Source organism: Limulus polyphemus, unplaced genomic scaffold, assembly GCF_000517525.1.
Source record: "Limulus polyphemus unplaced genomic scaffold, Limulus_polyphemus-2.1.2 Scaffold593, whole genome shotgun sequence".
NCBI lineage: Eukaryota > Metazoa > Arthropoda > Merostomata > Xiphosura > Limulidae > Limulus > Limulus polyphemus.
The window spans coordinates 353,310-380,333 of NW_013666203.1; the positions used below are offsets into that span (position 1 = coordinate 353,310).

Here is a 27,024-nt window from a genome sequence, read left to right on the forward strand (position 1 = left end):
AATGATCCTGAAATTTTTCTATAACAGCATTAAAACTCTCCTCATGAGAATCATTTGTAAGAGCAAAAATGTTATTCAGAAAAGGGCTCTGTTTCATCAATGAAACAGTGGAAGCTTTTACTTGTGCTCTCATTGCAGGCATCCTCTTCTTTATCAAATTTATTAGCCATACAAAACCTCAAAAATCGTTTCCATTCAGGCCACTCTTGGCAGTCAAATTGTCTGTACAGTTTTTCATAAAGTGCCCTGTCAGCACTTCAAAAGTCACAAGTTATTATCCTCTGTTGTAAAATCTCCTCCTCCAAACAAAATGGCCATAAAATTCACACACTTTCTTCAAGTTCTTGTAGACACCCATTAAACTACCCCTGACTCTAACTCCAAGAAGCTTTGCTTACTGATATTTCCTGCAATTTCATTAATATATTAATGTAAGACTTAAGTATGAGGTGAAGTATACTTTAAATTTAAAACAACTATTTCAGATATTAGTTTCTTTTTAACGTTTACACCACAAAGGGCTTCTTCTGGGCTGTTGGGACATCAAAGGCATAATATTAGGTGGCACCTCTTCTAATATCATTTGTTACATCCCGAAGGGTGAGTATACCAGATGTGGTGCTTTGTTCCAGCAGGTCACTATTTTCATGCTAATCTACCTGACTATGTGTCCCATTCAGTGGGCTCTGGGGGTGCAATGGAACATGTGATATTTTGATTGTGTAGTTTGAATCAGTGTGTAACATCTGGGCAACATTAATTTGTAGTTGCTTCATCTTGTACTCTCTGCTTGTATTGGATAAAAAGTTCTATGAAATTAACTTGTTGTGCTAATGGATTTTCACAGTCAGGAGCTAGATGCTGGTGCTTGTTCAGTGGTTATTCTGATTTCAGTTATTTTCATAAGAACCTGTACGTAAGTTTAATCTCCATCTTTTCTCATCAGAATCATGCTTTGCTTCTTTAACAACCAAACAGTAGTATGGCTGTATAATAGCCAAGTGTATGTTCCATGTGAAGCCTGCTGGACACAGGCATTCACAAATGCTTGGAAGCCATTTTCTACAGAAATTTTCTTCGATTGTATAAATATGCCTGTAGAAGTGGCACTTTATCAGGGCAATAATTTTGACACTGCATGTCTAAATTCTGCTTTTAGAATAGTTTATAGTTGTAACTGCGATGTTATATCTTTCAAATCTACATATCTTGCTGATTTTATGATTAATCAAAAACCAAGTTGACCAAGTATTTTCAATCTTGACTTTTTCTGTACAAGGTAACATTCTCAACTCTTCTGGTTATCTTATTTTGAACTGGACTTACTAAAGGTTCCAGTTAATTTCGTTTTATTGATAACCACCCTATGTTCTCATTATTGAAGGAGAATACTTAATTGGTGATTTCAGTGAAATTGAGGACTATTCTAAGATTTTCTGAGAAAGACTTAGACTTCTCAATAGCTAAAGGATAAATTGTAGATGAAGATTTGATGTTGGCTAACAGTTGAGACATATACATGCAGCATCTTGTAGAGCCCTGGGGTTGGAGGAGTCTCCCAAGGTCTACCCAACATTGGTAGCACCTCCAGTCCAGGACCATAGCAGATCCAGAACTACCTGGGAACTCTTTCGCTGTCCCTTTGGAACCCAGTAATGCAAGCGGTACCACCAACTATGGCAGCTAAGATGCAGCTTTATATCAAGGTGGTAAATAAAAGAAAGAAGAAAAGTAGACAGCACATTCCAGTGAAATGTCCTATTGGATCTTGTGAGGAAACACTACATACCTAAACCCATTAAGACTTTTCTAGAGATAAAGTTTGGTAAGTTATACAAGAAACCCTGGGAAGGCCATACACTTTCCAAACCATCCCCTCCTCAAACATAAATGTAATGGGAGTCTACTTCCTCCTCTTCACTACCCCACTATTGGAGAAGCACATTTGGAGCTTTGGACAACAGTTCTAATCACTGATCTAGTCCACAACATCCTACAGCAGAAAGTTTACCCAAAACAACACTGCCAGGCCCAGGTAGCTAAGTAGATGGAGATTGGACCTTGTACAAATAAGAACAAGATAAGGGAATGACTTTAATGAATCCAATCAATTCAAGGTAGCCAGGCTCATGCTTAGCTCATGAAAACCAAGAGAAATCTGGCAAATGAAATGATACAGAAATTGACAATAGTTAGCTATAAGTTCATAGCCACCTTGGAAAGCCTGTTGTTAGATGTGTAACATCCTACTTTGGGTGTAAACATACAACATTTTTTCTATTTTTTATTTGTTAAGTTTCTTGTATACAGAAAAATATAGACTTTATTCTTAATAATTGGTAATTCACATACTTGTCATTACGTTATTTCATTCATAAAATGAAATATTATGGACATAGACTTAACCTCTAAATAAATCACTTGAAATAGTGTGTACAGTTCTGGTTTCCTTATCTAAGAAAATATATCGATTTTTTGAAAAGAATTCAGAAGAGGGCTAATATGATGGTCTTGTAGATGTAAGGGTTATCTTACAGAGGTAGGTTAAGAAAAAAGAAGGATAAGAGGTGATCTTATTGAAGCTTATAAGATTATCCAGGGGTGTGATAGGATAGAAGTTTAAGATTTGGAAAAGACCTACAACCCTCCAGTTAAGACAGTAGTTTATGATGACATCCTGAGATATAAAGGTTGGGTGTAAAGTATTACTATTCTCAAAGGTAGGTACAAGGACAGCAGTAAAGGACCAAATTGTCCCTTGTTGTCCATATGTTATGTTGTTAACTTTACAAAATTATTAGTTGTATTATCTAATTTTAAGGGTGAAATATTGTGTATATGACTTTATTATCATTCAGTTAAAAAGTGTTTAACTTGAATATTCCTAAACATAGCATTAAATAAATGTGGTATTTTGCAGATAACCAACAAATCGGAGAAGTTAAGCCTGCTAACTGAAGGATCTTGGATTAGGTGTAGATTTCCTGATTATTTGAAGCACAGTTACAAAGGAAGAGACAAAATGCAGATTTACACAAAGAACAAATGTTTACTCACTTGTACAATTAACAATAAAAATAACAACTATAATACACTAAACTATTGATCAAATTATCGAGTGTGTGTGTGTGTTCGGGTATGACTGATAAGAGCTGTGGACCATGCTGAACACCTTTATCTCCCATTACCTGCATCATATGGCTATTTCCTCCTCACCTGGATATTGAATATCACATATAGCCATACTCCACACATCGATTCAATTGTGAATGGGTTTAATTTTTTATTCTTTTATTTCCATTACAGGGTCATGAAAATTTCTCTATTGGATCCCACTCTGTGGTGAGTGGTGCCTTTCCAGGTATACTATTTGGCTGGGGCACCCCCATTGTACCATCTTCTGGATTTTGGTTCTCTGGTGGTCTGGTTATGAAAAGGAGCTGGACCAGCCCCCAAATCTGCACTGTATGATTTTTAAGATTTATAACACCCACTGTTAAGATGGGGTTCTGCAACACTGCTAGTAGGTTCACCTTGCTGTATATTGTATCATAAATATGCCTGTTCCAGACTGTCCCACTTCGTGGACTATTAGGAGTAAAGTAGGGTTTCAAGTGGAGTAAGGGAGTCCTTACCACTTACCAGATTCTAGCTGTTGGGATGGTGGACCATGGAGGTTTCCTGAGTGTGCTCCATCCCATTCAGTTGATAGTAGGGTGGTGGTGTCCTGTTGGTCTATATAGTGTTGAACACTAAATGCAGGGACCCCTCATCCTACAGCTGCCTGGATGTCAGTTTGTAGGTGGTCTGGTGTTGGATTAGGTGGTGGTAGGGAGCCCTCTTCCTACTGTTGCCCGGATGTTGGAGTCCCAGGTGGCTGATATTGGTTGTGGGTCTACACACACATGTCATGACAAGGATAGCAGAATGAAACTTGTTTTCCCCTTTCCTTGTCTTGAGATGATAATGGTAAGGATCTTCCTCCTACTACAGACCGGATGATACATACCTGATGTCGCTTGGTTTTGGACTGAAGTTGACCTGCCTGTTATGGTCTGATAAGCCCTAGGCACTCTACACCATTGGGCACATCCGATTTTTTTTGTCCGATTTCATGACACATCTTCACAACAGACGAAGAGCATACTTAGTTCAGATGGGATGCGGTTTGCCATGAGTGTGTTCCTTTAACAAAAGCAGTTGCACTCCATGGGCATTCTTTGGATGCTTTCTTCTCTACTCTGTTATCACAATAGAATGAGTGATAATTTTCTTGCATTACCTCGTGGGTTACCACAGTTGTATCCAGAGCTTTAAATAATTCTCTTTTATGTCAAAAGTCCACACAGGCTAGTTTGACAAATTATTTTCCTCTTTCTCTTATTACAATACAAGCTGTAAAATCTGTTTAGAAACTGCCCATTATGGCTAAACTCACATGCAGTCTAACTTCATTTTGTTCACTTTCACTAACCTGTATATATTCCCCCAACTGAAGCATGGCACTTTCTACTAAGTATAAGACATTATGATGTAACAATACACACTTAAAGCAACAAGATTAATTCAGAAAGTTCAAGTAACATGACGTCACTTCTCAACAAATGATTTGTAAACAGTTATGTAAGCAAAATTGCCATAACTATTGCTTCTAAAAATAGCTTACTTTAAAGCTCACACAATATAAACTAAATAATATTCTCTTATTATTCTTAAAATGAACAGCTGTGTATATCTAACACACTGACAAGAATAACTCACTTCGCTAATTAAAAACAACATGGTTATTCCTGCCAGAGAACCAGACTAGAAGCTTCTGTCTTGGTCTGGATGTTTATTATCCAAATATAAAAGTTAAAGTTAGTATTTCACCCAACTGCTTGTGTTCAGCTGGGAAACTCTGAAAAACATAATGATTTCAAAAATTTTGCTTTCTAACTAAAGGGGTAAAAACATATAGTAAGTCTTCATACTACAAGAATAGAAAGAAGTTTTACTTTAAATTTTCTCAAAAAGTGACTTACTTTGAATTTTTCTAAACAAGTTATTAAGTAAAACTGAAAATATGTTTTACTGTGTATTTTGTCATAAAAGTATAATCATGTAAAAATTAAAGGTATGTTTACATGATTATATTTTGGTAAGTTGTGTTGTAAAATATAGAAAATATAATGAATTCACCTTTGTTAGAGGGTTCTACTTGTTTGCTTTATCTATATTTTGTGCTGTGAAAGCATTTGTATAGTCAATAAAGTTTTTTTTATTTTACTGGTTTTAAAATTAGGGATGTTGGGTCAGGCTGAAGACAAAGAAGAGAGTTGTATGCAAGAAAATATCTTGCTCTCATTATCTTTTAGCTTGGAAAGTTGAACAGGTTTATTTTATCAAGATTTTTACACAATCCACAAACTTTCAGCATGTGTATTTGATGTGCAATGCAGTTGACAATGGTATGTCTTAACCCTACTTTTTTGTTGGTCACATATTGTCATAAGTTATTCCCCCTTGGGAACTTTCCCATGGAAGGTGTTTCTGAAGAATCCTGTAGTTGGGTATTTTAGTTTTTTCTAGTAGCATCACTCACGCAGAAGTTTAGTAATGTTTGTGTGCTGTGTTATCCTGATTTTAACCTGAGTGACAACTGATCATATTGTAAGAAATATATAATAGTTCTCTTAATTTTGTCACAATTTCTGATTTAGAACTTTCTCTAGTTCTTAGAAAGTAGTGCAGCTCTGCATCTGTTTGTGCTTGTCTGCATTGAATTGTACATATTTGTCTACTAAAAGTAAATAAAGATTGTTTTCCACTTCCAGTCTCCTAATTCAGGTGAGAAATTCAGTGTAACATGTAACATTTTCTGCTGCATCTCCAATTATTCTTACCTGTAAGGTTGTCATTGCACCTCAGAAAACTCCAATAGAAATATTATTATTAATGATTTATGTAATTAGATGTATGGTATACTATATACTGCAAATAATTCAAACATAAAAGTTTTGCAGTATTTATTAAGACATTATAGGATTGCTTTCTCTTGCATATCGTACACCAAAAATCAGTTCTTCAGTGAATGTTGTATCACATCCACATAGATCTGAGTGCTGGTTCCGATTGATAGAGTAGAAATTATACATCTCTGAAAATTAGAAAAAAAAGACTTATCACTGAAGTATACTAACTCTAGAAGAAAATGTGTTTGCATAATTGTTAAACTGTTTTCAATTTTCAGTAAAGAAATTCATAATGAAACAGAAATTGGTGTTGTAAGCTGCTTGATACCTCAACAGCAAAAATACTAGTTAAGTTGGCTCACTCAGCCAATACACATCAGTCCTAACACACACTTTTGAAAAATCTTGATCTTTTATAGTTTTCAGAACTTTGTGATGTATGTGTGCTTCAGTAATAAGACAGGATACATGTGTATTTTGGTTGTATTTCCTTTGTTTTATGATATAGAACTTTCTTCAAAGTTTGCAGTAAGCATGTGGTTGGTATAATACTCATGTATAAATTATTTTAGATTTGGCAGTGTACATCGGGTGATATAGTTCATGTGTTATGTAAAATTTCTTTAGATTTGGCAATGTAAACCTGGTTGAAGTTTTTAACATTGGAACAATATATTTTTTAGAGAATGTACATGAGAATTTTCCATTTGTAATTAAAGAATATATATATATGTATCATATATAAAGGCATTTGTTGTAATTCAAATACCATATGTATTTGTAATAACATACCTATTTAATCTGGATATTATAGCTTAACCACATCGTGTATTTTTTATCCATCCAGATGTCTTTGTCACACTTTGATGAACGCAGTGGTATTGTGGCTTGTGAGACTTCATGGGGTCGTTGGTGGCAGACTGTGACTGAAGTATTCATTGAAATTTTTGTAGAAGAAGGAACTCGAGGGAAAGATGTGCATATCAGTATAAGACCAAAGTTTATTGAATGCAGTGTCCAAGGGAAGGAAATCTTCAAGGTATTAATTTTTTGCTGCATATCAAACCATACCACATAATACAATTTAAATAGACACTGATGTGTGTGCCTTTGATTTTATTACAAAAACAAAAAAAAGATGTAAAATCAAACTGAGCAGCACTTTAATTGTTTAAATTAGTGTTAAATTTTCAATTGTATAATGCACTGATAAAACAGTATTTCCAAAACTGCTCTCCTATCCACAGGACTGATAGCTCTTATCTCATGCCACTGCTGAAAAAAATTGAATGAAACTCGCACCTCTACATGTATTAACATGTTCTGTGGCAGTCTGTTTTGCAATCAGTATTATATTATAGCCTTCCACCAGTAGGAGGGTGACACATTCTTCGTATGCAGTATGCCTCATGGGCACCTTGTGTATTAATAGAAAATGCTTTTTCATTATGAGTTACAGAATTTTTTCACTTATTCTTTTAAACTTTTAGTTGTCATTCATATTTGTAGTTTTTTTCCCCTTTATTTTTGTGAAAGTTACCTTTCAGTTAGAAATCCTTATTTAAATTATTATTTTCTCTTCCATTAATTTCATTTCTTCTCTTAATCAAATTACATAATTTGGGATACGTGTTCAAGAGTTTGAGACATGATTTCTTTATGATCTCTCTCAGAACTCAATCTTGCTTTCATTAGTCTGCTATCTATTAACGACTGCGTGGAGGCAGTAACTAATTTTATCATTCATGCAGCTGTTCATTCTATTTCCAAAACCTTGACACGTCTCCCACAGTATCCTCCTCCATGGTAATTTCAAGTCTGCCAGCGGGTACAGAAGGCTCAAAAACAGGTGTGGGATACCTTATTCAGGTATCCCACCCTGTCTAACTGCATTGCTTTCCAGTGGGCCCATGCTCAACAGGTCAGAAGTCAAAGCCAAAAGGAGTCTTGGATTAAGTTTACAACTAGCATCTCTTATACTTACAGTTCCAAAGTCATATGGGACAAGATTCAGAAGGTCAATGGGGGGTATGCTTCCCATCCCCTTTCCATCTTGCTTTCAATGGCCAGGAAGTTGCCAATGTACAGAGCATCACCAATACTCTCAGCAAGAGCTTTTCTTGTGCATCTAGCACTTCTGTTTCTTCCTCTGCCTTTTTGACCATCAAGTCTTGGGCAGAGACACTCAATTCAGAACAGCCCACATTTGACTGTCGTGCCATCTCCAAGCAATGGCACCATTTTAGACTTGTTTTCTAAGGGTTTAGCCCTGACATTGGAGGGTGTAATTGGCAATGGTGACACTGTTCAACTTGACTGTATTTTTAAATTTTCACAAGCCATTGGCCTTTTTAATTTGATTTAAATCTTTTATTTGCATTTTGGATGTTTGTTTAGTTTTAAATCAATTTATCTTTACATTTGATAAAAATTTTACTTTTACAGTTTTTACCAGGTGTTTAGCATAGATAGCCTAGTTGCTTTGCATCAAAAAAATTACAACCAAACAACCAACCATTATTTACCTAGAGTTCAGGGTTTGATGATTAATCAAAATTTATATCATTAAGTCAATTATCAAGGCCTACACACCATGTACATACCAGATCTACTTTAAAAAAAAAGTAAATGGTGTCATAGATTAATTTAAATATCAGTTCACATAGCCATGATTTTGACACCTCCTGAGCTCCTGACACTCCACTTTTTCTACTGTTTCGATTGCAATGGGAGATAATCTGATGGTCAGTAATGTTACCACCATTGTGCACCAGGTGGTTGATTCCATTCTAATTTTGGTTCTAAGATTCTTGACCTCCTATCCCTGTTCCTTCAGATAAATCTGCCTCACCTTTTAAGGATTTTGTTCCTAACACCTGCTTCTTTACTGCTTTGCTTACACAGGTATATGACATTCTTACTCTTTCTCCAGTGTTTTTTGATGAATCTTGGGCTCTTTTGCTGTGTTGGCTTCCTTCTTCTTTTGACTATCATCTCTTTCCTTCTTCTGTTATAGTTTTGTCTCAACTTCATGAACCCCATTAAGCTTCAGTCCAGCTTGGACATCTCTGTCTTCTCCTTTGTTTTACCTCATTCTCTTGCCCTCAATTTGTTCATCTTAGCCTTGCATAGCTTTTTCTCTGTTTGTCCACATTTCACGATTCTTTGTAGGCCTTATGTTGTGACCCCAACAGCTTCACTGGGGACAATCACACCTACCTATTTTCCACCATGGCCTTGATTTATTCTTCCACAGTGTTCAACTTAACTTGGCTTCTTTACAATTTTAATATACAAACAATAATATAGTTTACAATAACAGTTATTACAAACAATGATCTGTATACAAAAGTTTTACAAACTTACAAGCAATGTAAAGTCTTCTTTCTAATCTGGAACTTCCTTGATATCTTATCGAGGGTTCACGATGAGCAAGTTAATTTTAAGTTGACTTTTGTACAATTCACCTAATAGGGAGCTAGCTAGCTCTGTAGTTCTTGCTGATCACACACCGATTACAGGCCGAGTTGCTTTTACCTCTGAAGTTATATAATATCTTTGTAAAAGTACTGATGTCCGATGTGAATCCACTGAAGTTAAATGATTTGTAATATTAGAACTTTATAAATGTTCCTGATCAAATATCTGAAGTTACTCGATTAATAAGTGTTATAACAATCACAGTTATAGCTTCCGAAATTTATAGCATACCAATAATAGATACTGTTTTTGGGTGCGGCACATTGGTTATATTGATAGGCATGTGGAGAATTTCAGTTTACGTAACAATACTGATGCTAACACTAGCGTTTACATAAGAAATATATTGTTGGTTTGGTTTTCTTCTATAACTTTAGAGAATAGGCAAGAGTTTCACAATATTTATTTAACAGTATAAGTTATGTACATTTCTAAATATAAATTAAATTTAAACAAAAATCAATATTAAAATAAATATATAATAATAAATTCATCACAGTAGCATCTGCAAAAATTCGGTTTGTCTGTACAACTTTCCAACAGTATTGTTTCTAAGTCTCTCATAAAAATGTTGGCATAGTTTGGTACCATTTTGGTCCCCAAAACTGTGCCTTTTGTTTGAGTATAGAACTCATTATTAAATTCAAAGTGTAAAAACAAATTTAGCTAAGTCTATAATAGTTTGAGTGTTGGGTTTTCTAATTTCATCAGAGAAGATTCTAGAGATTTCAGGCATTTGTCATGGGGAATGTTTGTGTACAGAGAAGAAACATCCATATGACAGAAAATAGTGTTTGGAGGAAGTTTTCTGCTACTGTTAATGCCAGAGATCATGTTCAGAAAATGTGTTGTTTCTTTAACGTATGATGTCAAACATAGAGGGATGGATATCTTTGATGTAGTGATCAGCATAGGCAGATAAGTTTTCAGTAGGCGTACTGCAATTGGATATAACAGGATGACTAGGATTGTTAGGTTTGTGTATTTTTGGTAACCTGTAAAAGTAACCCAGAACTGGGTGTTTAGATGAAAGGAACTGTAAAGTTTCACAACTGATGTGTTGGTTTTTCTGTAAGCTACTTAGCATGTCTTTGATGATTTTAACAAATTGTGGGGTGGGATGCAAATCTACATTTTTAGAGTGGTTTATGTCATAAGTTGTCAGTAAAGTTTGTTGATATAATCAGACTTGTCTTGAATGACAATCAGTTGGTTTAATAATAATGTCATTGTCATATTTTAGTGAAATTAGAGCAGTATGTTCACTATAGGAGATATTGTTTTGTAGTTGTAAATTGGAGTTAATGGCTTGAATTATTTTGTTCTCAACTACAGTAATAAAGCTCTCTAAGTGTGGTTCTCTGTTGACTGGGGTGACCAGGAGGATTTTTCTTTAAGCTGTGAGTTGAAATTATTTGCTTTAGTGGTTTTATTTTGAAAAAATTCCCAAAGTCTTAATCTGCTTGCAAATTCTTGTTGGTTGGAAATAACTTTGAAGCTATCATGTTTTTAGTGATAGGAGAGAAATTGATACCTTTACTGAGAAGTTTATGTTGAGTTTTAGTTAATATTTTAGAGAACAGATTGATGACATTGGACGTTTTCTTGGGTTTGGGTCGCTCAGAATGAATTAGAGGAGTTGGAAGTAGGGTTTATTTTAGGAAAAAGCTCAATGTATGTGTTTGTATTGTTAGAGTTATTAATCAAAGGCTCATTGGCAGTATTATTATGGGTTTGTTTAAAATTAGTATTTTGTTGTAAAGAAACATTAAGGTTTTATCCTTATGATATGTTTGTTGATTGTTAGTTTTCACACAATTTTTGAAAGACTTTTTCTTTATAAATACATCAAGTTTCTATTGTTTAGCAGGAAAAATTTTGTTCTCGATTTTGTATTTCGGCAATTTGTCTATTATGGATTTGCAAAAGTCTTGTGTGAGTTTCATTAGTGTAACTGAGGTGGAATGGAGGATTTTCTTCCATTGTGAACAGAACAGTTTGTTATTGGCTCTGTAAATGCTGTCCTAACACAGTGGTATGGTGAATGTATCTCAGTCTTTTCTCATTCAGTTTTCTAAGTAGTTTGAAAGTTTTGCTAGGGTTTATATGAGAATGCATCTGGGCATTTGTGGTGAAGGGTATGTTTAGCTTGAGGAGAGTGGAAGATTTTGCTATGGAACTGGGAGAAGATTCAGCGTCAGTTAGGTTTAGAAAGTTGTCAGGTTTAGGACTTAGTAGAATATAGTGGATAATAAGGGAAATATTTTGTTCAAGAGATGCAGAAGATTCTGCATTTGGAAGAAGAAAAGCCTCAGAGGTTGTGAAGTTTAGAAGGTCATCAGAATTAGGGCTTACTACAAGATTATTAGGAATAAAATTGAAAGCCATAACTTCTCCATAAGTACTGCATTTAGGAGAAGGGTCAAATGTAGACTTTCAAATGGTTCCAGGAGAAGTAGTTATAGAAAAGGGGCTTGTAAATATAGAGGTGTGATCTACAAATGTATGCACTTTGGATTGCAAGGTTGTGAATGAGGCAGGATTCTTGGGTTGGGTGTTAGGTTTAGGGCTTAGGAAAAGGCTGTTGGAAACAGGAGTGGAAGCTGTAACTTCTGCATAAGTATGGCATTTAAGAGAAGAGTCATATTTAGTTCCAAAAGAAACAGTGATAGAAATGTGGTTTGGAAGTACAGTAGAAATTTGGCATACAGAGGTATGCTCTTTGGAATGAGAAGGCTTTGTGGATTGGATATGAGGAATAGAAGAGGTTTACTTTTCTATCGTATAAAAACTGTTTTAACATATGTTTAACTGTTATCACTCTTACATCTTTCACGTAATGTACAAATTTCTTTTGTAAAAACTAAACCTGACATCAACATCTCCAGTTATGATTGGCTAGACTCCGAGGTCAACTCATCTGTAACATCTGGTTTACCTGACATCAACATCTGTACCTATATGTTACATTGCACTCACTAATCATCACCCTTTATTCTCCTGAAGAAGAATAGTCTACCATTTGAAAGTGCTTAAGTTTTCAGTCTTCTTTTGAAATTCATTGCTTACTTTGTGTGCGATCCTATGTGCTAACTTTTTATCAGAATCAACATCCTTGAGATATTGCTTGACCACCATCTTCAGACTGGTCATCTTACAGACAGTTTCACTGTTATTTCTTACATAAACCAACAGAGAGGCACACACTCATGGGACCTCTGCTTTCTGACTTGTGACTTTCTCCTTTGGGCTTACAACCACCACATTTAGTTGTCAGGCTGTTGTTATCATAGGAGCTTTGACCTTGGTGGTGGATCAGCTATGCAGTCAGGACTGTATCCTTCCCATGGTGCTGTCTATACATTCACTGATGTTTCAGTGGATTTGTTCCCCCTATGTAAGTACACTTATTGATACCATTGTGACTCTCCTCACTGGTAAGTTTCCACTTTCCTAGTCATAACTTTAGGCTTCTACAACTCTGGCTTTGGATGCTGTGAATCGGGATATATTGAACCACATTCTTTATGTTGGTCAATGACCTTCCATCTCTTCCCTGGCCTTTTTCTATTTCATCAGTCATCCTTCTCATCTGGTTTCTCTTCCTGACTGTTTAGTTCTTAGGACTACCACATGTCCCCCAATCAAACCTTTGGCCACCTGTTCTCTGTACCATCCATCTTTCTGTAATGATGTATTTTATTCTCTTTGCTTGTGAGAGACATCTCCCATACTCTTTACTACAGGAACAGGTTGATTTTATCCCCAGACCACTCCTTCCTCCCCAGATGGTGATTGAATGTTTTCTTCAATCACTCTTCCTTCCATTTCTTCTCTGTACAATCATTCTGACTTCTATCATCTTCTTTGACCCATTAGAACAGTTTGTTATTATCTCACTTGTACTGTCCCTCTTTGAGGCATTCAACATTATTTTTCCTTGTTGTGTGATTCTGCTTCCTCTCATAACTTATTTCCTTCCGCTTTTGGGTTCAACAACTCATCCAGTTAATGTTTCCTTCTATGAATGATGAAACTTTTCATCTTTTTTGTGTCATTTCCCATCAAGTTCATCATTTTATGGCTTTTTTTTGCCTCTAGTCATCAATGTCTTCTAGATTTTATCTTACAGGTGGGGATGTGGAGAACTCCATACACCTTTGTGTCACAGTGCTTACACCACATTATGTTTTCATTTGCATCTGGGTTTTGTCTCCGTCTAGTCACCATTTTCCAATTTTCACAGTCTTTAAGGAGTAAGTTATTTATTTAATTTTCTTGCAGCTGTCTAATAACCTTATTCTGTAGCCGATTGAACCCACTATATGGCCAGTGTTTCCTCACTGAGAATACTTCTCTTTCCTGAAATCTGCAACAAATAGAGGATGAAAATGTTAAGCCCTTCTGCCTCTGCTAAGTGCCCACTGTTGAAATGGGTTCTTCCATAAAACTTTCCAGGCTGTATTTCAGAAACAAAAAATAAGACTACAACACCAAGTGTGACCTGTGCCCTCACATCTGGTTAGTGCATGCTATTCATGTTTGCATAATTTTTTGCACAGTCTATCAGTGTGGGATCTTACAAAGATATAATGATGCCCATTCAGTCTGATCATCACTCTAGTGTTCTACCCTAAAGATATTCCTTCATCCCATTTTTTTCTAATGGGGTAAATGGAGAACCCTTCCTTTTCCAGTTCCAAGCCACTGGAGAGGTTGATAAGAAGACTTTCCCTTTGGGTCAGTGTAATCCCACTGTATGAGACCAAGTGGATGCACCTTAAATTAGAAGAAGGGCTAAGAGGGTTTACCTAGAAGTATAGTACAGACCACCCCCCTACAATAAGAACTAGACAAGTGTTAGTGGTTATGCCCAGTTGGATTGGTCTTGGATGATTCTTCCCTCTGCCTGCTTATTCTTGTATTTCTTCAATCTGTATGGCCTGACTTATTGTCCTAGCCTCACTGCACATGCATACTCTGTCAAAACCCTTAAGATATACAGGACAGTTGAGCAGTATTTACATTTTGCCTACCTATGCAGCACTTTAGCACCTTAAAGGAGGTTTTTTACTGTACCTTTTGCTTTACCACTTCTGTTACTGGCTGAAGAACATTTTCTGCAGGAGCTAGATATGGTCTGCTACCAAGTGATGCACCACCTCCCTTCCTCAGTGAGTGACATGCTGTATGAGTTTTCCCTTTAAGACACTGTATTATCAGAAAGGAACTCATCATTTATCTACACCAATCCCTCCACCATCTTATCAATGTGGCATTCTAGCTATTAGTTTGTTAGAGAGGTTAGCAGCATTTCTGAAGTTTACATTTTTCTACTTGAAAATCTATTTCATATAGATTCTTACCTTTCCACAGAACTACCCATCTGTCATCTCCACCTCTAGTTGTTTTTTTTGCCTTATCAAGAAAGAGCTTTTGTTAATATGATGTATATTATTAATGGAGGATGCTTTGCCCTTCTGCTGCTGATGGGCTATAGTCTAATGATGATTACATCTTAGACTGGTGCATTACACATTGGATAGTGTAGAGGTGGTAGTTTTGTTCAAAGCTTGCCACATTCACAAGAATCTTTTCAGTAGTGGTGCATAGTAATAGCTATCAGTTCTGTGTACAAGTGAGTATTTATAAAACATACCTAATGAAAATTTTGATGCTCTTTAAAACTTACAAAACGTATTTTATTTTGTACAAAATTTTTAATGCAGGAATAATATTTCTTTAGAGCATATTCATGAAAATTTAGAACTTCCTTTCTCATTTATAACAGAATAAAATTTATGTTTATTTGTTGTAATCTGCTAAGCTTTGGTCAGGTGTTTGAATATATTTTATACTCTTCATGCACTTCATTCCAGATTTATCTTAAATGTAATACTGATTAATGAGCAGAAGCCCATTACTTCAGACTCAAACCAAAGAAAAAGATGAACTATTCAGCTTTATGTGACTTTACAGGAAAACACAAGGACATCAATTTTGTGACTTTCCACATAGAAATGTGCTTTGGAAAGCTCTTTCAGTGGATTTAGGATATTAACTATTGTCGAAGTTCAAAGACATGACTGTTAGAAGGAATGATGACAAGTGGTGGGTCTGTTGTGAATGATTCATTAAAGCCAGGTGGTCTTTGATTCAAGGTTAGTGAAAGTGTATGAGCCAGTTTGCTTAATAATAACAAGTGAAAGCCAACTTAACCTTCTTCTAGAGCATTCATGTGATTAGTTACACAAGGTTTAACCTTGTTGTAGTGCATACATGTGACGTAAATACATTACTTTTGACAACTGTAATATTACTAAGTTAAAGGCACAGTCATGGATACACAAATTGTCCCTAACTATCACTTGCATGTTAATGTCTAAGAAATGACAGGAAACAAACCTCTATTTTGGCTCAAGCTAACTCATGAGAGCTTGATATAATTGTAATGGTTTTACCCAGATGGGAATTGAATGAGTTTTCTCCACTTTATGTCATATGAAATATCTGCTTACTGCTTTTGTAGAGTTGACAATTACTTTACATTTCTGCAAATTTTCAAAAATCAGGTCTTGACAATATGTTCTTTGTATAGTAATGGGTCAGGTATTTTAAATAAATATGATAAATTACATTAGCATTAAAACAAAAATATCTTTCCGAGTAAACAAGCAAAGTTATTGGTATAAGAGGTTTATGGAGCTGTGTTTCATGTAAATATGAATATGCTATAGAAATATTTATCAAAGACTGCTTGGCTGATATTGGTTAGAAAAGACCAGCAGTTTTAATGTTAACAGTAAATGTTTAAAAGACAAAACACTTGAAGATGAAAGTCACTGAGAAAAAACAGTTTCAATGTGCATTGATGTGTTACATTCTTCAAATGACAACAGTCTTAACCACTACTGTGTCTGTTGAATCACGATGAGAGTGCTCCTTGACACATTTATATTAACTCTTATATCCTTTACATTATGTCCTGTATTTCAGTGATAGTGACATGTTTAACTGACCATCCTCTGTATCACTCAATGCCCTATATCTCAGTGATGGTGACATTCTCAACTGATCATTTTGTATTTCACTTGCTGTGATACATTCAAGTGGTGTTACCATGTTCATGTGGGTATTCTGTACTTTACTTACTGATCTACATTCAAGTGGTGTTACCATGTTCATGTGGGTATTCTGTACTTTACTTACTGATCTACATTCAAGTGGTGTTACCATGTTCATGTGGGTATTCTGTACTTTACTTACTGATCTACATTCTTGATGAAAGTGACATGTTCAAGTATGTTACTTTATATTTAATATTTTGGTGACAGTTTCAGGTTAGGTGATTGTACTGTATTTACAATACTTCTACTTTAGTTATTCATATTGCTGAAGAGAACAAGTTGAGAGTTTTACCTTTTATTATTTTTTGCTATGCATACAGTAATATTTATTTAATGTACTTGTATTGTTTATATATGGCTTCTTCTGTTTGTGTATGAATGATTGAGATTAATTATATTTAAAACTAGAAAAATTATCTTCTATTTACATTTTTTGGACTTTTGAGCATACTAGTGTGTTTTCGATATACTTCTAGGGTGAATTATGCAGAACAGTTGTTCCTGATGACAGCACATGGACTGTAGGTATGTGTCCATTACAGCTTTCAGTCTTTCTTTTTTTTTCAGTTGAAGAGCTTAATATCTTGCCTTATATGTGTGTTAAGTATTCAGTCTTGTTCAATGATTTTAAACACTTTTTCTTTCTTTATATTATCCTTTGCAAACATAAATTAATATAGTTGTGATCTAATTTAAAGGTTTTAACACAGATTTTAAAGGAAATATTAGTTTTCTTCTTAACATTGCAGTCAATGGTGTAGTGACAGGGAGGGGGTTTAACCTTCATGGCTATGGCTAAGTGATTCAAGGTAACTTTCAAGTAACCATCCACTTAGTGAATCATTCAGTAGCAATAGAGTCGGAGAATGTGTTTGAGATTGTTTATTTTCAATCTGGTAGTTGTACAGTATTAAATCCGTTCACAATGAGTGATAAGAAGTGGAAGAAAACCAACCTGCATTCTGTGTTCAAGGTTCGGTTAAATGTTGAAGAATGAACTGAACTTACTGAAGAATCTGTTTCTGATCCACCTAAAGGTAGTGTGTATCAGTAAGTCAGCACAAATGTAGTTGCAATAGTAACTTCAAAGAATGACATCAGTCTCTTTGTCAGAGAAGGGTCTAAGAGGGTAAGCGTTTGTTACACACGAGTTTTTATATTGTTATTTACTGGAAATACAATAATATAATGTTTCATCATAGGTCTATAAATCTTTCCTTTGTTATTGTAAGTGATGATTGTCTTTATTGGTAAGTAACAAGAATGAGCCAGATCCAGTTCAACAGTTTTTATAACATAAGTTGTTATCTGGGTTATCAGAATGATCTTGGACCACATGCTTACATATATAAATGTCAATATTTAAGTTTGCTTATATTTTGCATGAATGCCTATTAATGCTGTATAAAGAAAAAAATACTACAGTTAAAGAATCCCATTTTGCACTTGTGAATCCTCTCAGGTTGCATATGATGACTGAAGAAGTACACTTATTATTTTTGTAAAAAGTCTGGTGCTAAAATGAGCTATATTTCTGTGGGTGCCCATGTGTTTGATTATATAATCTGCTGATTAGTTTTGGTTGCATATGAATTGCATTTAGACATCTAACATACACTTTAAGAAAATCTTGTATTATATTAAATAGTTATTGGTTAAAGTTTATAGAGGGGTGAAATTTGCTTTGTCCAATATTATGCCATTGGCTAAATATGGGTTTGAAGGGAGTTATATGAATAATTAAACTGTAGCTGTATTGTTGCAAATGTAATGAAGGAGTTATGGTGTGTGTTACATTCTATGGAATGTACATACAGCCAATCCAACAACCAACTATATATACATTCTATGGAATGTACATACAGCCAATCCAACAACCAACTATATATACATTCTATGGAATGTACATACAGCCAATCCAACAACCAACTATATATACATTCTGTGGAATGTACATACAGCCAATCCAACAACCAACTATATATATACAAAATCTCAAAGAAATCACACACTAAATGAATATATTCCAAGAGCTATGACCAAAATGTTTGGTCAGCAGGGCATTATGTTGTTCCATTGTGAGTAACACACTATTTGACAAAAAAAAACTAAGTTTCTTTATGCATTTACAGGAGCTTTTTTGTATTCATTATTCTACCCCACATAACTTTTAATTATTATTTTTAATTGTTAAAATACTATCAGAGTGCATTTAAAACCATCTGTTTATATATTGTTCAATTACAGCTTTTCAGTTAACTTATAGTTGAATTAAAATTACCTGTGTTAATACTACTTTTAATTTTACAAATTTTATAAAATACCCTGTACCACATTTACTTATATTCTTATTTTAATTAATTTTGTTCTTCCACATTTTTCTCTAAGCCTGTATTCTAATTTTCATGATATTGTTGAGGGTTTAATGCACCTAAGTATGGGCTCAAAATGTTTCCCAGTGACATTGTTATTTATTGATTTTTCAACATTAATAACTCATAAAGATGTTGAAGTGCTCTTAAGATAATCTTTATTATCAAGCCAGTTTATTTAACAACAGTATGATCTTGGAATACACGCATCTTAGGCCAGCTGGTGTTTGATTCACAAACTCTTATGACAACTATGCTGTCCAGTTTGTATCAACCCTACAGCTATAACACAATCTGTAAAATCAGAAGCATGTGCTTCAGTTAAATCAGGTGTTATATCACTAAGTTTTATATACTATCATGAAAAAGCAAGTATGTTTTGTTTACTCTATTTAATTATGCAAACATAATTTATGGTATTAACCAGGCATTTTTTTACTGTTTTGAGGCTTTCTGTTTTAACTGTGCTAAAAACACTAAAACATGAATAAATCATACTACAGCTTGTTTAAGTGTGAGACCACAAAATAAAAGCTCCAATTTTTTGAACAGTTATAATAAGCTTTCCTGTCCTTATAGCTCAGTGTGTTGTTTGTTGGGGTAAAATAACTGATTGTTTCAATAAAATCTTAGAGGAGCAGAAACGGATAGTGATCTTACTCACCAAGGCAGAACCTGCAAGCTTTGAAAAGTTCTGGGAATCTCTCCTTATAGGACAGTTTGCACCTGATCCCTGGCTTAAACTCGAAATGATGAAAAAACTAGACCTGGAAAGGTTTCAGATTGAGGCAAGTCCTATTGAATTTCTCTTTTAATTGTTTGCTACATTTTGGAAGTGAGTATCAGACAGTGCAAACTGTGCCCATGTTATAAGAAAAATGTATGAAAGTGCTTGTGATACTTTTCTAGGTTTTAAGAACATGCAAACACATTCTAGTGAAAGTTCATTGATGACTTGTCATATGAAATCAAATAGATTTTGAAGGTAGTAAGTTGAAATTTCACACTGCTACATGTGCTAGGTAGAGAAATTAATTTATTGTTTTAGTCTGGATGGTATGCTGGACCTAGAATTCAAGGGTTTATAGTTCCTGTCCTTTTGCCACAAAATTGTGCATTATAAGAATGATGATCATAGCTCAAGGGTTGCCAGCTAGTGCTGTCGACTAGCTGTTTTCCCTCTAGTCTATCACTTTAAACTTTGGGACAGGTAATGCAGATAGTCCTTGTGTAAATTTTCATGGATGTCCAAAACAATACTTTATGTCTTGAAGTTCCTCTACCATATGCAAAGAAGCAGACTTAATTAAATTCCAGTTTTAATGTGTTTGTAAAAGATGGTACTATGTTAGAATTAGTTAATATTCCTGAAAACACTAATATTTTAATCATATTACAGAACCCAGGGTTTGACTTCAGTAGTGCTAAGCTATCCAAATGTTATGACAACATGGAACCGACAGTCATGTCCAGTGAAGACAAATAAAAGAGTGCTATAGATGAAAATAGATTTAGAATTATTGTATACACCATGAGAATGAAATTAAAAATTGTTATTGTCAGTTTTATACCTGTTCTTTTCCGAAAAAAAAAAAAACACTAAATCAAATTTTCTTAAAAACATTTACTGTGGAAAACAAAACAACTGACTTTTGATAAAAAAAAAGTGCTGGGATCAGTAAAATTCTTGATTGTTTCCAAATTATGCTAACTTATGTATTAACAACAAAGCCTATAGAGAGTTGAGTATGTTATATTAAAATGATTTTTAATAGCATGTATTGGAACAATATTTTGACATTGTTTGGCATTTTGTAGGTAGTGTGATACTACCAAAAACTGTTTGCTTTTGATTTGAGAAGGGTATATAACAGCCTTTTCAAACACAAAATAGTCATAAACTTGGAATTTCCAAGACATGGATTATTTGGCATTGGAAAATAGATCAACTTAGGGCACCAGGACTACTCAGAAAGGGTCTTACAATTTGTAACTCATCCATAGTATGTGAAGTGCAGCATCTTGTAACATGCGAGAATCCACAGACACACAGGTTAGAGGTAACAGCATGCTACACAATAAAGAAGGTACTTCACCTAGAAATGAGGTCAACAGGGTTTAGGTTCCCCAAGATAAGGCATCTAGTCATACCTCCCATTCAACTGTCACATAACTCAAACAGCTGGAGAATGAAGACAGACTGGTCAAGTCACTAGATGCAGTGCCTATGGATTTTTCTACTACCGTACTGTTGTAGTGGGCACTAGGAAACTATCAACCTTGTACAGTAGATCAATTATGAAATACATACAGTGGTGTGCATTGGACACAACAGCCATAGGAATGAGTTTTTTGCAATGGTAACTATGCTACAGGAAATATAATGATGTAGTGAGGTTTGAAGCTCCACAAGTCATTTTAATATAATTTAATCAATCTCTGGATAAAGTATTAGTTCTAGATTATTGTACATATAAGACAATTACTGTTTATTTACTTATTTTAAATGTACTGGTAACTTTAGGTTGATCAAATCCTTATAAAATTGGGTATTGACTACAAGTGAAATTGTAGGTGAAACATGCATATAGAATTTACTTTTAACTTTTATCGAAGGTCATGTTAGGAGAACTGCTTTATGAACTATGGTAAAAGTCCATATAATGGACTCGTACTACATTGGTCATTTAAAATGTTGTCCTAACACTTACTTTATTTAATGAAATAGTTTAGTTCATGAACATTTGCATGAAAAGTTAATAATTGCTTAAAAAACAGACCAAAAATTAGAAAAAATCAATAAGTATCATTTGTAGCTACTAGAATATAATGTAAAGGTCTAATGGTTATGTTGCAAGATATGGCTTATTAATTGGTACAGAGGGAATAAACATCTTATAAAATTGCTCTTGTAGTAAAGTGTTCAAGTCTTGCCTATGAACACTAAGGTCTTATGTAGCCAGCAAAATATGATTCATATTAATTGCTGGGGTAATGTTTTATAATCTGTATTCATAATTACCCTTCAGATTATCAACTTTATACTATTCACTGTTGGGGGATTTCACACATACTTTTGCCTGTTGAAATATCTAACCTAAAGAAATGGGTGAAGTCATTCATTCTCTCCAAACTACATAGAAGTGTTCAGCAGTAATTAGTGTAATTAACTGCAATATTGATGATATTTTTTGTACAACTTGTAAGTAATTAAGGACCTTGAAAACAGATGGACAAGAATTATTTTTATTTGTTAACAACATGAAACAAAATTAAGCTAAACTGTCATGTGTAACTTTGGTATAAGTCACTTATGTGTCAAATACAACAGGTAGTAACAATATTTCATTCAAGTTCACATTTTTGTATAAAGTTTATCACTGAACACATAATGTTGACTCCACACTTCTATTTTGTTGGAAAGTTCCTTCAGTTTTTGGTGGCATTCTGCCTCAGGACACAAACTCTCAATCTTTGAACACCACTCTTTCACTTGAATCAAAGACTTATGAGGATTAGGGAATGGAAACTCCTAAATGAAAAAAAAAAAACTTATGTTGTAACTTTGTGCACCAACACTTTGAAACTTAACTTGTAACAGTTCTTGAGATTTTTAACTCCACTAGTTTTGTATCAACCCTTGGTCAGCTTTTTCTCATAAGTGAATTTATCCTTAACATGGAATTCCTGCAAATACAACTTTATGATATTAAAAAGACCTCTTGTTTTATAGATTTTCTTACAGAATATGATGAGTAGGTAGAGTTCTTCATGGAGAGAGGATAGCAAAATTCAAACCAGGTTTGTAATAACACTGCAGATCCTTTACACCACTCAATCTGCTTATATTCCTTCCCAGTTTAAACATTTTTGAACAAGATAATTTCCAACTTCTAAATGTAATTCCATTTGTAAGAAGACCATAGCATGCTTTCTTTCAACTTTTTCCTAACACTTATTAAACTGGAAAACCACAACTTTCCCATATAATGACATAGGAATAAATCATATTGTAATACTAAGTAACTAAACTTCATCATAATGAAATATCAAGAAATCCTCTGTAAGGAATTATTCTGAATAAACTACTATTATTCAAGACAAATAAAAGTGAAGATAGGAGTATGAAAAATGGCATTTACTCAAAATAATGGGTGGATGATCTATATCCGAGAGTAACAATGTTCTCAATAAGCATGAATAATTTAAGATAAATTATTAAACTCTGGCTTTTAAGTATTGTAAAACTATATATAATACTTATGTTTAGTTTGGATATAATTTTGTCTTGGTATCATAATAAGACATTTATTTTTAAACAACCTTTGAGTTCAAATGAAATAAACCTTTATTTCTCAATGTTTCAGTTGAACACATTTATCAAGGAGCTACAGTGTGAGGTACATTAAACATGCAAATTTATTGTAAGTTATTGTTTACTGTATTTTAAACTATATATTATTTGGAATATTAGTCTGTTTTTTATAAATCTTATAAGTAAAATTATTGTTATTAGTTTTCAAATTGATATAAGTAAAATTAAAATTGTTTCAATTTTTAAATCTGTAGGTTCTGTAACACACACACATACCTCAGTTAGTTTTTTCAAGTCTTTGAGTTTCTCTAATAAGTGTATTCTTTCTTCCTGTAATTCACACACAGAGGTGATGGTGCTTGAAACACTCAAAGGACTTGATCTCTGAGAATCACTTTTGTGGATGAAAAATGTTTTCTGTCCTCCATCTCCTTCTAATATAACTCTCTCTTCTTTCAACTCATCCATATTTTCCATAGAACACACACCAAGCAACTGTGATGTAACAGTATCTTTTTTAGACTTATCCATCTTTTCCACAGAACATACAAGTGACTCTGATGTCACAGTCTCTTGTTTAGATTCATCCGTTTTTTCTACAGAACACACACCAAGTGACTCTGATGTCACAGTCTCTTTTTTAGATTCATCCATCTTTTCCACAGAACACACACCAAGTGACTCTGATGTCACAGTCTCTTTTTTAGACTTATCCATCTTTTCCACAGAACACACACCAAGTGACTCTGATGTAACAGTATCTTTTTTAGATTCATCCATCTTTTCCACAGAACACAGACCATGTGACTCTGCACCTGTTTTTCCTCTTTGAGTCAGACATTTTGATGTATCCTCTGTTACTGTTTTCTCAGCATTTTGGATACTTGTGTCTTCTTGAAGGTTGAAAGAATTATTGGTAATATTAATTTCCTTTGAATCACATGAAAAAGTATTTTCCTTTATGGATTTTTGTTCATCTCCAGCAAATGAATAATTACTTATTTTTTTAAACTTATAAGGACCAGGTTTTTGTTTTGCACAAGTGATTTTTGTTTTTTGATGCTGATCAGCCTTTTGTAAAGCTATTTCATTTTCAACTGCCTTAACTTTGTCATGCAAATAATGTTCGAGAACAAAAATATCACAAAGTAGGTAATTAGTTAAATGGGCAAGAACATCAGGTAAAAACCTACACAGGTTCAGATTTTTGTCCTCTGTTCTTTCAATGAACTTGTCCAGTTGAGATAGCCAATTAACAGAAAAAAATGCCAATACTGGAATTACAGTTTTACAAACCCAAACCTTTTCAAAAAATTCTTGTGAGTCATACTGTAAAATATTTTCTATAAGAACATCAGCTGAATTTAGTTCAGAAAGTTGCTTCTCATCAGAAGAATCCGGAAGATCTGCTAGTGTTAAATGCACTCCTAATGGAAGTTCACTATGCCATAACTCCTCGAGGTTCAAACAGGCATTAACTGCCGAGTAGTTGGGTTTCAATAAGTGTATTCCTCTTACAGTTGCTATCCTGCTAGAATCCCACTTAAGTTCTAGTAATGAAAATAGAGAATTATCTACTTTTATAACATCTTAAAAATATATACATTTTACAGAAACTTCATAAACTAACTTGTTCTCAATATCAAACAGCCTAGTACTACACTGATTTCCAGGAAAAAAAACTTTACCTGGATAATGTCTTATCAAGGTTTCTGATAAAAAGAAATAGAAATAAGATACAACAATGCTGGAAAAGAAGATTTGAAGAAGAAGAAAATGATAACATAGCACATCAGTCTAGAGCAGCTGGTTGAAGTTTTCTAAAATACAACAACCCTGAATTAGAAAGTTTAAAGATAATGATGATGACATAGCACAGCAATCTAAAGTGGATGGTTAAAGCTTTATAGTATACAGCAAAACAATGCTGGGTGAGAAACAATGTACCAAAAGATGACATAAAAAATAATTATAAATATAAAAAATTTATAAAAATAATTAAATAAATAATTCACATTTATGAAGAATTAAATGCTTAATCTGTTGTCATGACTTAACAGTATGCTACTTATCACATTTAAGGAAAGAAATGGTTGCAAATTGAACTTCTGTCTATAAACATGCCAGTGTAACAAATATGGACATGAAATGGAAAAGAAGGAAATAAGAGGAAACATATGCATAGCACGAGCACAATATCCATGTATTTTGTGTTGCATACCACCATTGTGCAAGTCTTGCTGTTAGCTCTCAAACACACATAAATTTTGGGAGATTCTTTTTTTTTCACAAAATCTCAATAAGGGTGACAATAAGCATGTTGAATCGTTTGCCCTTGAGTGTTTGCACAAATCTCATAACCTGTAATTTTTTATACAATGCATGGATTTTTTTCACATCCCTAAACAAAATCACTTATAATTAAAGAGGCCAACATTCATGGGCAAATGCAACATGTCACAGACACATTCCCAACACGGCCAATTTTGACACTAAGAAAAATAATAATAAATGTAGAAAAATCTAACACTGTTTATTTCATTGTTTAAGGCCTGGAAGAATGTATCTTTGTTCCAAATCCCATGCAAGTTGGTTGACATACACATGAATATTTCAAATTGTGCTTTCCTTCCTGAAAAATTGAGCAAAAGACAAAAATTTCAAAATCGTCTATATCTCTATTTGGGATCTGTAAAAAAAGTATCTTTGTACCAAATCCCATGTAAACTGGTTAAAGTATGGCCAAATAATTGATTGAAAAACCCAAAATTATGATTTTTTGGTGAGCTCTGACCCTTCCCTAAAAAGACTCAAAAATGGGTAAATCCAACTTTTTTGTATATCAAGAAATGTAGGAATGATAGCGGATTGAAAAGTGTTTGGAAGAAGAAGAAACAACAGAAATGGTCTATGTCTTTCTGTGGAGATGTAATAAATATAATAAAACTACATGTAGATTTAATATATCAATGTGTCACCTGTAGTTGTTTGACTGTGAGTAATTTAATAAAGTGCTTGTTAAATTATAGTCACATTCAATGTCACATACGGTGCAAGTTTTCCAAAGGTATTTACACAGAAACCAATGGACATAAAAATAAGTACATATTTGATTTTTTTTTCTTTCTAATTCAGAAAAGTAAATTTTCTAGTTTATACCTAATAAAATTAACACACAAATTCATAAGTATTGGAACTAAAAAAATACACATTTTTCCACTATAATTTTGTAGTCACTGATGCTAATTATGATGAAGAACGAATCCCTCTGATTAATTTTAGGAATTCTGGCATTCTAAATCTATTACTTCTACAGTTACCAAATAGCAGTTAAAAGTTAAATGTACTAATTTGTTCCATACTGACTTAATACACTGGACCATAACAGGTTTTATTGGTACTGAAAAGGGAACTTTTGATTTGGATGTAATCCTCAAAAAAGTATTTCATTTTCTTATCTTTGATGTGTAGAAAACTTACCTTTAGAAAATATCAGTCGACATAGAAAATGAAATTTATCTGGAAACTTTTGACTGTTGGCAAGAGATAAAGCTGTAGTTAAATGTTTGAAAGATGCTGATGAAGTATCAGTTAATCTCTGTTCTTCTCGAAGTAGAAATAGGGTGAAGTGAATGGATATTTGAAATAACAACTGAAAAGAAAAAAAATATACACTTCAGTATATATGTTCATCTACAGAATTCTTAAAACTTTACTGGTTAACTGACAGTGTGTATTCAAGCACTTCTGCAGTTGTTACACACTGAGCTACTGTG

At 33.9% G+C, this 27,024-nt stretch overlaps 2 protein-coding genes across 5 annotated transcripts in view; one reads left to right on the forward strand and one right to left on the reverse strand.

The window, feature by feature from the left end:
• Positions 1–20,496, forward strand: part of LOC106459332 (nudC domain-containing protein 2-like) — a 23,704-nt gene extending 3,208 nt beyond the window's left edge. The window contains exons 2-5 of the mRNA XM_013918953.2: positions 6,802–6,993; positions 17,038–17,086; positions 19,567–19,721; positions 20,333–20,496. Of these exons, the coding sequence (XP_013774407.1) occupies positions 6,802–6,993; positions 17,038–17,086; positions 19,567–19,721; positions 20,333–20,419 (483 nt within the window). The 3' untranslated portion in view covers positions 20,420–20,496. The remainder of the gene's footprint in view (positions 1–6,801; positions 6,994–17,037; positions 17,087–19,566; positions 19,722–20,332) is intronic.
• Positions 20,497–20,563: 67 nt separating this feature from the next.
• Positions 20,564–27,024, reverse strand: part of LOC106459328 (gem-associated protein 5-like) — a 128,687-nt gene continuing 122,226 nt past the window's right edge. For all 4 annotated transcript variants that reach the window (XM_022385804.1, XM_022385805.1, XM_022385803.1 and 1 more), the window contains 3 exons: positions 26,729–26,900; positions 23,525–24,798; positions 20,564–22,465 (listed from right to left, as the gene is read on the reverse strand). In XM_022385804.1, the coding sequence (XP_022241512.1) occupies positions 22,289–22,465; positions 23,525–24,798; positions 26,729–26,900 (1,623 nt within the window). In that variant the 3' untranslated portion in view covers positions 20,564–22,288. The remainder of the gene's footprint in view (positions 22,466–23,524; positions 24,799–26,728; positions 26,901–27,024) is intronic.